Consider the following 14,233-nt stretch of genomic DNA (forward strand, 5'->3'; position numbering starts at 1 on the left):
AGGCGGTGGCAGAAGTGTTTGTGTGCATGAACTTGTTAAAAAATCATCTGGTCGCCCCAGTTTCAAGTATGGAAAATCATAGCGCGCTAAAGTTAATAACTTAGAAACAAATCTTTCGTGTGTTATTGTGTTATTGAATAGACCTATAATACATTCACTGTGCTGTGTGACAAAATTAAGTGAACTCTCAGATTTGGTTAATAGTTGAACCTCGTTTTTGGCAGTAACCTTCACCTTGTGGTCATTTCATTCTACCTGTATTCTGTTAAGGCCTGAGCTCTGACTCAAGCAAAATGCAGATTTTTTTTTTGTTCTTTAACAGACTTAGTTCAACTACACTCACCCTCATCATGCACCATGCTGTCGATATAGCTGACTCATAATCAGAGATGTTAATCAGATCACATCTGGGAACTGTCGACAACAAAACAGTGCAGCGTTATTAGTTAGAAAATATTTGTTCCCAGCTGTAGCGTGCTGCAAATGCTACTGTGGGTAAACAAACTACTAGTATCGGAAAGCAAACAATGACACCATTTTAAAATGCTTCACTCCAATCCTGCATTCTAAGAAAAAGCACAAAAATATTAACACAGTGATATTTAAAATCCTCCTTATGAGTATTGTTTTGTTATATTTACTGATGCTTTAGTCTAGCAGTAATTTTTAAAGCTTAAGTGTTAAATAAGATACAATAACATAACACGTATACTGTATATATAATGCTATGTGAGTGTATAAGAGTTAGTCATGCGTTGCATAAATAAACTAGCAGTGTAGCATCCATCTAAAATATAAACATAAAGTAATGGAATAACTGGGAGCAACCTACTCTTCAAACACTAGAGGGCAGCAGAGACTTTTGAGAAAATTGTGTCAGCAGGAAATTAAGACGCCTGCACTAAAGCAAAATTCCCATATTGCTTGTACTGTGTAACTGAAAAGATTTGCTTAGTATTCTTCACATAGTGATGTTCCAGCTGAGCCGCGGAACTTTTTTACTCTTGAAATCATAACATAACATAAACGTTCATGCTGTTATGCTTCCACTCTCTTATGTCACATTAACAGTAGTTTGCCTCTGTTCTTATTCAGGGCTGAAGTGTCTGTGTGTAACCTTTATCAAAAACAGTGAAGATAGTCTAGGGGTTTGTAATGTCTTGAGAAATGTCAGCATGGATAGGATTTCTATTTAATGCTGTATTTCCTTTAACGGGGTATTAAATATGTTGCGTTAACGGGAATCCTAAAGAGATTTTCCTCTAGGTTCAATTCCACATGACTTAGCAAAAAAGAAAAAGAAATCCAATTATAACTGTGTGCAGAAAGCCTTGATGACAGTACTCATTTGATAAATAATCACAGAGAATTAGTGTAATCATTGAAGCTTTTCTTTGGATTGATAGAGGGTGACCTTTGCCCCTGACATGAGGGAATGCTTTGCTGTCTGCCGGAATCTAATCAGAGGTCAAAGTCTTCGCTCTGGATGACAGAGTCAGTCGGGGCAAAGTGTGTTTTTGTCCCTCACAGTCTAAGCTCTTCCCATCCTGTTACTGACGGCTCACTTCTGCTTGGATTGTTGCCACTTCGACACCATGCTGCTTCGGACTGTTGTCCTGCTCCTCCTCTGCCTGTCCACAGGGACGTGTGCCACTTTAGGCTACTACCAGACTGACGCAAAGGAGGACGGAGGCCCTGCTGCTGAGTCAGTTGTCGCTGCCAAAGATGCCTCTGTTGACGTAGCCAAAGAAGGTGTCACTGCTGTTGAAGTAGGTGATTCATCTTCAGCTGAGGCAAACGCAGGTAACAGCGTTTTTGGTGACAAACCGCTGCGTGAAATAGGTGTGAAGGGTAGCCAATCAGGTGACAAACATGAAGAAGATGTCCAGGTGGTAGCAGAAGGTGCTACAGTCAAAGAATCAGTGCCAGGCAGTGATGGGCCTCCTGGAGACAGCCCTGCTCTGAAAGCTTTTACTAAAGAAGCTAAGAGCCTGGAACAACCTTCTTCTGGGGAAGAGGCGAATGAGATCAGACCAGTTCAGACAAACAAGTCCCAGAAAACAGCACAGGAACAAGAAGACAGCAGCTGGGGCCTCAACTCTATTAGAAATCATTTCCAGACTGCGCATGGATACTTCGACTCCCTGGTGGAACTGGTCGGTGGACACAATGGTGTTTGTGAGTACCGCTGCAGAAGATATGGTAAGAATCCATCTTAAAATTCTCTGTTCAAGTTCACCGGTCTTTAAGGGATTTTGAGAAGAGTTTTTACACATTGTTGTTTTTAGCTTCCCCCCAAAAAATGTTTCTGACCCTCAGCAGATTTTCAAATGATTACTGTGTTTTCCACTTCCAATATGCTTCCTTAACTAGATTTTTTTTTGGTTAGTTCAACTTTTAGATCCGATTCCACTGCTATCAATCAATCAATCAATCAATCAATCTTTATTTATAAAGCACTTTTCATACAAAAAATGTAGCACAAAGTGCTTTACATAGTTAAAAGCAGCCCACTCCACCCTCCAACTCACTCCCCGCACTCTCATTAACATAAATGATGTGAATACATACATATCTTCCCCCCCCCGCCCACCCACACGCACACTTAATGTAGAGTAAAAATTGGGCTGGGTTCACATGAGCCAAGTGAGGAAACACTATAACAGGGAGCCGTCTGCACCAAGAGCCGGTCACAGACCGCAGCCTCCAGGCACACAGCAGGAGGGAGGCAAAGGAGCCCCCCAGCCAGGCTGAGAGGACCCCCAGAGACCCAGCAGCCACGGTCAATCACAGCCCCGGTGCAGAGAGCCCCCTCCGAGGAAACACTGGAGATATGCCACAATAGGCTATATACAGGGTAAAATGATAAAATAAATAAGAACGGGTTACAATATAAATATAAATATAAATAGAGTAAGAAGATTAAAAAATGGATAAGAATAAAATCAATAAATATTAGGTAAAGCCTGAATTAATAATAAAATAACAGGATAGAATAAATAAGCATAAAATAAATAAACGTTAAGTAAAAGCTAAATTAAAAAGGTGGGTCTTGAGCCTGTTCTTAAAAACATGTACGTTCTCTGCGGCCCTGAGCTCCTCCGGCAGGCTGTTCCACAGACGAGGACCATACCACTGAAACGCTGCCTCTCTGTGAGTATGTGTCCTGACTTTAGGGACAATCAAAAGGCCAGTACCAGAGGACCTCAGGGTCCGCGAGGGTTCATATGGTAAAAGCAGATCTGAGAGTTAAGAAGGCCCAAGACCATTAAGACATTTAAAAACCAATAAAAGAACTTTAAAATCGATCCTGAAACACACGGGGAGCCAGTGCAGCGATTCTAAAACCGGTGTAATGTGGGCCCGCCCTCTGGTCTTCGTCAGCACACGAGCTGCCGAGTTTTGTAAAAGTTGTAAAGTTGAAATATTCTTCTTAGGAAGACCAGAGAGCAGCGCATTACAATAATCAATACGACTGGTAATAAAAGCATGCATCAGCATCTCTGTGTTGGCCTGAGAGAGAATAGGGCGGACTCTGGCTATATTTTTTAGATGATAAAATCCAATTTTGGTCACATGTTTAATATGTGGGATAAAACCAAGCTCAGAGTCAAAAATATCACCCAGGTTTTTCACTTGTAGCGAAGGACATAGTGAAAATGCCTCTAATTTAGACAAGAGTTTCTCTCTCTGAGCCTCAGGACCGACGATCAGGGCTAAAGTACTTCTTTATTGATCCAAGATAACATGCCTGGGCCTCAGGCTTCTTATACCGAAACCTGAATGCATCTGTTTATCAGTGGGAGTTTAGCTTTCCCTCGTCTCAATCATCCATATACATGTTCTCAAACAGAAGGTATATCTTATCTGTGAAATGATACACACCTGAGGATGAACAGGAGCAACTCATGAAATTTGTTTGCTAACGCAGTCAAGTTCAAGACCTAAATGAAGCTTCCATGTTTTCTCAGGAGAACTTCCTCAACCTCGTCCTGGCTTCCAGCTCTCAGAGCCCAACGGCTGCAGCACCTCTCTGGTGGGATTCCAGGTGAATGCTGCTGTAGGTTGCCTGTTCATAGCACCAACAGCTTTCAAAGCAATATCATTAACAACCTTAATGGCTGTAAAAGCCACATGTTCGGTTTGAGCAGACTGTGCTGACACAATCTATCTCTGACAGCTTGACCTGGGGATCCCTGCTATGACAAAGTGCTGCAACCAGCTTGACATGTGCTACGAAAACTGCGGTACGAGCAAGTACGACTGTGACTCCAGGTTTCGCTCGTGCCTGCATGGCATCTGCTCTGACCTTAAGAAGAGTCTGGGGTTTGTTTCGAAAGTGCAAGGTGAGATATTTAACTTTCCCCTCTTCCTGCCTGTGCATAGCCACAAGTTGTCAAAGAAGAAAAAATAAATTAATCAGCGTCCCTCCTCTCTCATATTTTTTTCTCCTAGCCTGTGAATCGATGGCAGACGCTCTCTACAACACAGTTTGGACTCTTGGTTGCAGACCTTACATGAACAGCCAGAGGGCAGCGTGTGTCTGCGAGGGAGAGGAGAGGGATGAACTGTGACACAGAACACTATGGACATCATCTGTGTGCTTTTGAAGACAACTAACAGAGTCATATTTTCACACGCATAGCGTGCATTTATAGGCTTCTTTTTTTTTTCCTTCATAGACGAGATGCCTCACAAGAGCCCTCTCAAGATTCAGAGGCCAGAGATTGAAAAAGACATAAAAGAGGAATTTAAGTGAACAATTTCTTTGGATTTATTCACAATTGTTCGTGCATATTCACTCGCCATGCTCCTCATTTTAGGCCAATTGACTCTATGACTCCATTACCATAAATTACTTGATGACTCCAAACAAAGTGTGTGACGGGAAGATAGAAAGGATACTGTTACCGGATTAATTTCCTCTAGACAGAAAGACACCAGATAATTACTGTGGTGCTCAAGGCTCCTTGTGTGCTGCTATCTTAAATTTGTCAAGCTGCTCAAACCTTAAGTCAGTGTCATGTAAATCTAATGCCTACTATGTTAATGCTTGATGTAAGTTATTTGCCAGTTATTTGTTATGTTTATGAATACATTAAAGACTAATTGCAGCTAAACTGACACGATTAACTCCAGATTAATTGTCGGAGTGATGAAGCTTATGCATAATTTCCAGACGCGGGGTTCTGATATTTCTTTCCCAGCACACTGTGATGTGTGGCGTGCTCCTCATCGATTACACCAAGCAAATGAGTCAGAACGCATCTTATAGATGTTTTAGATGGGGTGGGGGGGGTTTTAAGTTGGAGATGGGGTGAGAAATAAACCACTTCCATAAATCCACTAAGTCTCTAAGCTGTAATCAAGCCTGGGAAATGCCTGAAAGTGTGACCCAGAAAATCATCTCTCATGTTGTAGCTGTTATGAGTGATGTGTGGCGCCTTTCTCGCTTTTTAATCGAAATGTCATTCACTTTAAGGTCAGCATAATGTGCTGCAAGTCCAACAGACGCAAACTTGTTATGATGTGTTAATGAGAATAAAAGTTATCTCCAACAATATAAATAACAGCAGAAGGAGGATATACTGTATACACATATATACAGTGCGCTTGGCTTCTTTGTGTCTATGTCTACATTTATTTACTCTCCGGATTACCAGATCAACTGAACTGGACGATTCCTTTTTAAAGGGGTTCCATCATGCTTATGTCCATCTCTATATTTTTATTTTTGGACTCTACTAAAGCTGCTCAAAATTATCCTTATTCATCTTACAACTGGCCTTGGTGCCAATTGTCAGTTCAAGCTGTTTTAACTCCTCTTTCTTTAAACCATCTTTTTTCTGCTTGGCTTCTTCTCAAAAAAAAAAAAAAAAAAGGTGGGTGTAGAAGGTGGGTGAGGTTTTCTTATAGCCAGAGCTGGGTATCCCTTTCTTTGACATCTTACAAATTACAAGAGTACAAAACAAGTCTGAAACTGAATGTTCAGCACAGTCTAAGATCTGAGCTTTTGGCTCATAAGGATTACGTGCACAAACACTGAGACGCTGACTTTATTATCTCAAACTCTACGCATGTTTAATCTGGAAAAGCACCACTCAAATAGTGTACGAATGACAGAAAGTGAGAAAAACCATAAAGTGTTCACTTCAGTTTAAATGCAACTGTGCTGATTGTTTAATTTCATGGCTTTTTTGTTGATGTTTGTGTTGATAGCATTGTATAATTGCCATGATTAAGGCAGGATAATGATGGGGCCTGCGCTCAATGCGTGCTGCTCCTGAGGTTCATCCGTCTGAACCTCCCGTCGGACGCGTCCCCGACAGCGCTGAGCACAGCGGGAGTCTCCTGCCTGGCACACTAGCACCTGGCAGTGCAGGAACACTTGCTGTAAACAGAGGAAGCAAGCTTGTTTTGATATTTTGAGACTGCCTTCACAGTGTAAAGGATTCTTCTAATTCACATGGTCTATTAATACAGTCTTTGCAGTATAGAGCTATGCAGGCATAAGTCCACACACATTCGCCAGCTGGCTCCCAGCATGCTCCTTTTACTCACTCGGTTGTCCTTGCCAATGAACTTGAAGACGGGGACCTGGTAGTGCTTAGAGAGCTGGTCCTTTGACGAGTACTGTGTCATTGTTTCATCAGCAATACATCTGCGTAGGAAGCCAAAGAGAGAAACTAGAGTCACACATGCATCTTAATGCAGTAAAAAGAGATCCATAAATGTTTCTAACAAGGCACTTCATTAAGAGATTAGATGCTTCAAGGTCCTGACAGCCTGCCGCATTTGTTGGCAAGCATGAATATAGATTTAGTGATGACCTATTGTGTCTGCAGAGGAAAACTGCATTCACTGGAAAAAAGCGTGTTTCATACATTTTAAAAATTTTGTTTCCATTTTTCTACCCAAAACTATGTGTTGTATTTTTTCTGAACTAGTCAGAGTACAAGACAGAGTGACATTTTTCAGCTGAAAGAGTGATTTCCGGTTGGATAACTGTTGAGCACCTGATGCCAAGAAGACCTTTATAAGACACAGCAGTGGGATCTCATACTGATGACATTTACTACAATAACTGGAACTCAATGCACTTCTATTGTTAGCAAGGCAGAAACGTCTTTTCTGATAAATAAATAAAGTAAAATCTGTTTGCGTGGCTATTTACACCAGACTGATTGTTTTGATTATTTCTTCAGACATCTATCTGTCTATCTGTCGCCTGCAAATGTAAAGACAATTTTTAATTTAAAGTAGATTATTGCATTATATCTTTGGCCAGTAGAGGGCTGCAAAACAGACAGTGATTAATTGAAGAAACAAATAAGGCACATAAATATATACATTATATATGAAATGAAATAACATGAAACCTACACTCACCCATCTCTGATGAGGTAGTACTTGAGGGCCTGGTCAGCTTTGGGCCCCGGTGTAGCAAAGCAGCTCTCCACCAGGGAAGAGAGACCATCCACTCTCTCCTTAGGCTCAACCCCAAAGAAGAGGGAGTCATGCAGGCGGAGCTGGGGTGGGGTGCGGTAGGCCTCTGAAAACTGGGCATCCTTAAAAAGCTCTAAGGAGAAAGTGAAGACCCCCTCACTGTGGCCCTCCAGCTCTAGGGCTGAGTTGCGCTGGCTTGCCTGGTATCCGTCTGAAACCTGATATTCCCTGGGGAACTCACAGGTAACTGGGAGCACCAACTTGCCGGTGCGGACTATTAAGTCCCCGCTGCTTCCTGGGCTGCTCCTTGGGAGACCTGTCACCAGATTGGTCCCTACAATCTTATTAGCTGTCACCTGAGAGCGAACATTTATATTACATTAATGGGTTTTTCAGTTAGTAACAAGCTTGAGCAACCCATATTAAAGTGCACTGCTCATTTTTCAAAGCCTTCGGCTTACATATTTAACCCAGGGCACATTCTATCAAAAATTCCACCCCAGTTCCTCTGACCTCAACTACTGTGCCACATGTCTTGAGGCTGAAGTTGAGGTTGATGTGTGTGCCATTGGAGACACCCCGACAAGATGAGTTGGAGAGAAAGAGCTCCAGGCCGCCTACAAGGTCCTTAGGAACTGATACTGTAATAGAGCTGGAATCACACTGGACAGGAACTGCAGAGGGGGGAGTCAAAGATATCACAGATTCTTTATAACACTATAAAAAAGAAATCGCCAACTATTACATGGATAAAACAACAAAAAGCTGCTTAAAATGATCTCACAGTTGTGTGATCATTATACAACAACATATGCCACATCACACAGTATGATGCCCTGTGGCGAGAAGTAATGATACAGAAACCAGTAAAAGCAAGCTGCCGAGTTCTATCAGCAGAAAAACAAGGAGCAACTACAGGAGCCAGGATGAGCCATCGAACTACTGACCTTCCAATACGTAGACGACCAGCTCTATCTCCTGAGCCACAGCCGCCCCAAGACACTGCTTCATTCTACCACTAGTGGCCGCTTAACTTTTCTAAGTAGTTTCTACTGATTTATCACTTTCTTGCTGGAAATTTCTGAACATGTGATGCCGTGCTGTTGTTTTTTATGTGTTGCGCAAGGAAAAGAAACAAATTGTCAGTTTTGGCAATTACATCTTATTTCCATAAACAAAGTATTGCTGGCTCCAGCTCCCCCACTGTGAATATCAGCATCATTCCTTTTATGTTTTGGCAAACTGTTGTTCAAGGGATTTAAATCCAAAAGCCTTGATTTTGTTTGTACTCTTTTGACAACATTAGTGCTTGATCACTGAGAAATAAATCAAGAATAAAATAATGTTTACAGGTGAATGTTTTTGCATTCTGACTTAAAAGAACATTTTTTTTCTTGATTTATTATCTGGTGAACTGTTAATCAAAAACTTAATCTGCTCAATAAACCATAATAAAAATGTTTTTTTCTTTGGAGTCTTCTTTCATAAATGACAAAAAAACAAAAAAAACAAACAGACAACAGACAATTTTTCTTGATTCTCAAAAAAGGCTCTCTAGAAAAGGCCAATCATGTTATTCTCTTCAAATATGATTATAGGTCGTCCCTGACAACAGTAATAATAAACCTGAAGAAATGCACTCACCTCATATCTCTGCTGAAAAATCAGATGAGATAAATCCAAACATTTATCTTCACGGCTGCTTCTTTTTTTGCCCGATTGATTACCTATCACTGATATCTACCTTTTTTTCTCACTCACACACCCACCTTGACACGTGCGCTTGTCCTCTCCCAGCTCCAGCCCTCTGGGACAGTGGCACTGATAGGAGTCCAGCAGAGCGGAGCAGCCATGACTGCAGCCTCCATTGTTAACATGACAGCCTGCTATCTCTTCAACACAGAGAACAGGAGAGTATTTGGAGGTGTGTGTGTCCAGTTTACTCATCTCTGTACAACAAATACACATAAGTGCACGCCTGTGCTTGTACCTCTACAGGTGCGTCCATCCTCATCCAGCACACGGCCTCGTCCGCACTCACAGCGCCAAGAGCCTTTGGTGTTCACGCATACCTCTGCACAGCCACCGTTGCCCTGATCGCATTCGTTCACATCTGAGCACACACACACAGGTTCAGATATTAATATCAGATGAGTTTCGTTTTAAATAACTGAGCAGCAGATGGGTAGAGTGGAGTGTATCACCTTGAGGCCATCCACTTAGGAATGATACATCAACTTTAAAGGACTTTAAACCTGCATTTATAATCCTGAGAGGCCCAGTAAAGAAATAATGATGGATGAAATAAAAGTGTGCGGTGAAACAAAAGTGAGAGTGCAAAAGAGCGAAGAAAGAGTGAGCCAAAATGAAGAAATGAGAACGTAATTACTGAGGTGAGGACTGGCAGATTTGGTAGATGGATGAATAATGAGATTATGGTAAATTTCAAACTGGCCAGGCTGCCCTAGCATGCCTGTCAACCATCATTAAGCCCCGGTATGCCACACACAAACACACACACGTACACCTGCAGATGCTCACCTTGAGCGTATACCATAAATCAGTATTTTAAAATGTTTGATTGCTTCTGTTGCTTTTTTAAATCAGGCTCTGCTCCTTAAAATAAAATAAGCTTTATTTTAATATTAATATTCTAAAGACGTTGTGATAGGCTCATTAAAAATAAGTAATGAACAGTGAAAATAGTTAAGAGAAAGATTACCAGTTGAACGATTTGGGGATATGAGTGAACCAACACACAAGACAAGACTTAAATATTAATATATTCATATTTGTATACTTTATACCTTGGTATACCAATCTCTTTGTGAATGAATGTCTTGTACAAATGATCGTGCTATAGGTGATATAAATACATAGAGCAGCAATCGTCACCCTACTTGCCACTGGATATTACGTTGGGTAAATGAGGAATAACATAGGAACAGCTTAATTAGAAAATAAAACAGTTGCGTGAACCGACTGCAAATCCAGCTGGATTGATTTTTCTTGTTGTTTTCCACGAAACGTTTCCAGCCTATCTGTCTTCCGTGTTCCCTCGCTTATCTCTGTCTGTTGCACAACTTATCTGTCTCCTCCACTTCCTCCCTCTCTGCATGTCTCACCCAGGCATGTTTGTCCGTCTGGTCCCAGGACATTTCCAGGGGCGCAGCGGCAGTCAGACTGCGGACACGTGGGACCCGTGCAGTCGGCCTCATCGCAAATATCGTAGAAATCTTTGCAACACACAAAAACAACAAAGTCAGGCTACTGAAAAAAGCATCTCACGAACCAACAGATGTCACATCCGACGTGCTCACTCACGGCCACAGTACACATGGAAGCAGACTGACGGCCTTGGCAGGCGGTACACAAAGTATCCTCCAGGACAGGCCTTCACATCCACGCTGGCGTTCCACTGGCAGCAGTTGTTGCTGAAGCTGGCGCAGACAGGCAGGGTGATGATGCCCTCATGGAGCTTTGGGTGGCTGCCATTGAGCCAAATGGGGGCGTGTGTGCCACAGTGATTCTCGGAGATGCAGAAGGTGGGCATGGCATCCCCGGCCATGCCTGTGAAGCGATACCATTCACCGGAGACGTGGCTGTCACACAGGGGCACGCCGGATGACTGGTTGACGTGGTAGTCTGTGTTCCTCCACGGTTCGTTCAAGCTGATGTACGCAGAGCAGGGGTCCAAGACTGAGGCGGGGTGGTGGGAAGGGAGAAAATAAGCACCACATGATTAGATCCTTAAAAAGTAAGATAAATGTGTTTAATATAAATCATTTAAACTGTAAATGATGAATCATTGAGAAAGAAGTTTGGCATATAAAGGCTCAGAAAGAGGCTTTGGTGCGCGCTCTATTGTATATTTGAATTCAAGTTAACACCATTAGGTACTTTGCCCACTTGACCATTTGTTACCATGAAAGCTTTGGATTGGCCAGATAGATGGAAACAGCTTAATTGGACTAAAAGCCAACAAGCTGTCCTCAAAGGCCTCTTTAGCCAATGAGTTCTGTCAGTGGTGACTCTTTTCACTACTGCCAGCAGAATCAAGAGAGAGCGACTGAACAGGGAGAATAAACAAAGTGCAGGAAAACGATCAATATTATTTCCCTTCTTCATGCCCTTTTTAACAGTGTAATTAAGGGGCAGACATAAAACAAAAGGTGACAGCATGAGGGAGTGGGCAATGAGAGGAAAAGAAGGGTTTAACAGACAGTATTCGCAGGGCTGAATAAGCAGACAGATCATGGAAGTGCTTTGTGTGTGACACCTGACAGAACGAAGCTCACCAGAGACGTGAAGGCAAACACATACAGTACAGTGCAGACTGTGCTATTTGTCTAATTTTGTGACTATATAGGCCTCCGCCAACTAATGGACAGTACATCTTGTCACCACGCTGCTCAAGTAAAAGCAGACAGATCAATCCGCAGTCTGAGTCTTCTGACAGCATTAATGGCCATTTCTGAGAGACGTACGACTGACCAAATGTGCCCGGCTCCAACAGCACAGAAGGGGCAAAGGACATAGCTGACTCATGCGGATGTATGCTAATGGCAGCATTAAATCTTCCAGATGGGGCATGAATAACTTAATAAGGCTTTGGGGAGAATATGGAGCCATGTCTGACCTGATCTTGTCTGTACAAATGAAGATGAAGAGCAACAGTGCACAAACTTACTCTCTTTCATATCACTTTTTTTTTTGTTAAAGGTTACAGCTAGTGCTATTTTATTAATGTGGACAAAACAAGAATGACCTGATCACTCTAACAACTTCTTGTGTGGCCAAAGCCCGACATTGTTTATTGCTCTGTGCCTGGTTTTCCAGTAACACTGCTAATCTGCTTAAAAACTCACCAGAGCATTAAATGTGTATAAATCCACATAGTACCCAAAAACTGCACTTATCTGAGCTTTTCTTTAGATTTATGTAAAAACTACAGTAATGCTTTTGGCAGCTTGACCATTAAATTTCACATTGCTTTTAATCACAGTAAAAACGTTTTTATAGTAGACATACCTGCTTATTTTGGACGTAAGTATAAAAAATTGCATAATCCACTTACCTACACCTGCAACTGCAAGAATCTCCAGCGCCAGACCGGTAATTACCAAAAAAATCATGATCTGCTTTCTCGCTGTTGGTTAGAAGATCCAAGCTCAAGCCTGAGTGTGTTTGTGTATGTGCGGCACTTCTGATTCATCTTTTTGAGGAAGTCTGTTTTTAATAGTCACCTCTTATCTTTGTCAAATTGTCATGTCCCTCTCTCACCTTGAATCCCTGACCTTCTGCTCCCCAAATCCAGTAACAGGACCATCCTCCCATTGTTTCCATCAGAAAACTATTTTTACACTGCACATGCCTTTAAAATATCCAACACATGTTTTCTGACTGGAGCTTGAGACACGTCTGTCCTTCCTTTCTTCCTGATTTAAAGCTCGTTGAAAAAACGAGTGATGATCTAATCTCGGTTTAACCAATCTGATTAAACTGCTTAGCGTCGCGCTGAAGCATCTTTCACTTCAAGATGGTGACGGCGAGGTTTGCACACTCAAATTTTAGCGCAGCAAGACCTTTGATGAGGACAAACTGATCCAGCAGAGTCGACGTGTGCTCGTAGGTTTTTCAGGCCGCCAGCGGAGGTATCTACAGCTTTGCCCTTTTCATTTAAAACCTGCAGAAGCCAACCTGAGGCTTGCAGTTTTTGTGTCTCATTATGTAATTAAGTCAGTGGAGACATTAATCCATGAGGTAGTTAGAAGAAATGAGTCAGAACACTTAGCTCTGTAAGTAAGATGTCGTTAGTCCTCCTGGCTGCAAGTCTCTGGGGAACAAATAGACTGAATCAGCATTGTATTTTAGAACAGTGCAGGAGTTTCATAAATTATATGTTTATATGTATTATAAAACCTTATTTGCTCCTTTATGTAATGCTCTTAATTTTTCCTATTTAAAGGCCAGATTTTTAGGCTTATATGTGGACAACTGAGTCATAATCTGAATAAGTTACTATAGTTTGACTTCTTCATGACTTTGCTTAAAAGGATTGCTTTTGCCTTAAGGATCAATGCTTTCTTTTAGGCTTGATTTTTAATATTATGGCGTTAAAGAGGGTGACATGATGGTGGTTACCACGGTCATTTCACAGCAAGAAGGTCCGGGGCTCAACTCCAGGCTGGGCTTTCTATGTTGAGTTTGAATTTTCTCCCCGTTTGTGTAATTCTTTCAAGGTACATTGGCTTCTTCCCACAGTCCAAAGACATGCATGACGTTAGGTTAACTGGCGATTCTAAATTCACCGTAGGATGGATGAAGCAAGCTGAGTAACTGATGATGAATGGATGAACTCCATCCATGGATGCAGATGAGGAGATTGGTGACTCGTCGAGGGTGTACCCTCCCTCTTACCCTATGACAGTTGGGATAGTCTCAAAACCTCCCTACGACTGTAAAACGAATAAGCAGAAGATGATGATAAGGAACCACACACCTCTGTGAGTTGGTCAGTTTTGTTAAAGCTGCACTGCCGGATCCAGTTCCTGACACTAAATCCCATTTATGATCCTTTAGCTGAGATTGACCTGTTGGATTTTTAACTAAATGAGCAGCTAGGTACTAACCAGAAAGGTCATGAAGATTAGAGATCACATTTAGTTTGCTCTCAAGACAATTGTGACAGCTCTAATGATTCATTTGGATGAATTTTTTTTCTTATCAAGATGTTTTGCAAAACTATTGAGACCATGACCTTAGCTGTATTTTACTTGTGAGCAGA

General features: G+C 41.8%; 2 protein-coding genes across 4 annotated transcripts; one reads left to right on the forward strand and one right to left on the reverse strand.

Moving 5' to 3' along the window:
* Positions 1-1,587: 1,587 nt before the first annotated feature.
* pla2g12b (phospholipase A2, group XIIB) lies at positions 1,588-5,124 on the forward strand. 2 transcript variants are annotated; one of them, XM_085478045.1, is made up of 4 exons: positions 1,588-2,202; positions 3,972-4,060; positions 4,181-4,346; positions 4,456-5,124. In XM_085478045.1, the coding sequence occupies exons 1-4, from the start codon at positions 1,596-1,598 to the stop codon at positions 4,572-4,574; spliced, it is 981 nt and encodes a 326-aa protein (XP_085334171.1). In that variant the 5' UTR covers positions 1,588-1,595; the 3' UTR covers positions 4,575-5,124. The 2 variants fall into 2 exon arrangements, with proteins under 2 accessions (XP_085334171.1, XP_085334172.1); XM_085478046.1 differs by having other exon boundaries at positions 3,972-4,048.
* Positions 5,125-6,040: 916 nt separating this feature from the next.
* Positions 6,041-12,677, reverse strand: oit3 (oncoprotein induced transcript 3). Of its 2 annotated transcripts, none has more exons than XM_085478038.1 (9): positions 12,524-12,677; positions 10,771-11,145; positions 10,572-10,682; positions 9,425-9,559; positions 9,216-9,338; positions 7,960-8,120; positions 7,390-7,802; positions 6,562-6,661; positions 6,041-6,391 (listed from the first exon to the last, which is right to left on the reverse strand). In XM_085478038.1, the coding sequence occupies exons 1-9, from the start codon at positions 12,579-12,581 to the stop codon at positions 6,239-6,241; spliced, it is 1,629 nt and encodes a 542-aa protein (XP_085334164.1). In that variant the 5' UTR covers positions 12,582-12,677; the 3' UTR covers positions 6,041-6,238. The 2 variants fall into 2 exon arrangements, with proteins under 2 accessions (XP_085334164.1, XP_085334165.1); XM_085478039.1 differs by having other exon boundaries at positions 9,437-9,559; positions 12,524-12,676.
* Between the last annotated feature and the right edge of the window lie 1,556 nt (positions 12,678-14,233).

The sequence above is a fragment of the Copadichromis virginalis genome, linkage group LG13, assembly GCF_057382275.1.
Source record: "Copadichromis virginalis isolate Kocher_CV1m ecotype Utaka linkage group LG13, C_Virginalis_male_GT1.1, whole genome shotgun sequence".
Lineage (NCBI taxonomy): Eukaryota > Metazoa > Chordata > Actinopteri > Cichliformes > Cichlidae > Copadichromis > Copadichromis virginalis.

Bases quoted from the DNA above. Each gene is read 5' to 3' on its own strand.
- oit3 (XM_085478038.1), bottom strand. From the start codon at position 12,581: ATGATTTTTTTGGTAATTACCGGTCTGGCGCTGGAGATTCTTGCAGTT. The intron at 9,339-9,424 runs GCGTGCACTTAT...TCTGTGTTGAAG, and splicing joins CTGTAGAGGTACAAGCACAG to AGATAGCAGGCTGTCATGTT. The intron at 6,392-6,561 runs GTGAGTAAAAGG...CTCTGTTTACAG, and splicing joins TCATTGGCAAGGACAACCGA to CAAGTGTTCCTGCACTGCCA.
- pla2g12b (XM_085478045.1), top strand. From the start codon at position 1,596: ATGCTGCTTCGGACTGTTGTCCTGCTCCTCCTCTGCCTGTCCACAGGG. The intron at 2,203-3,971 runs GTAAGAATCCAT...ATGTTTTCTCAG, and splicing joins GTACCGCTGCAGAAGATATG to GAGAACTTCCTCAACCTCGT. The intron at 4,347-4,455 runs GTGAGATATTTA...TTTTTCTCCTAG, and splicing joins GTTTGTTTCGAAAGTGCAAG to CCTGTGAATCGATGGCAGAC.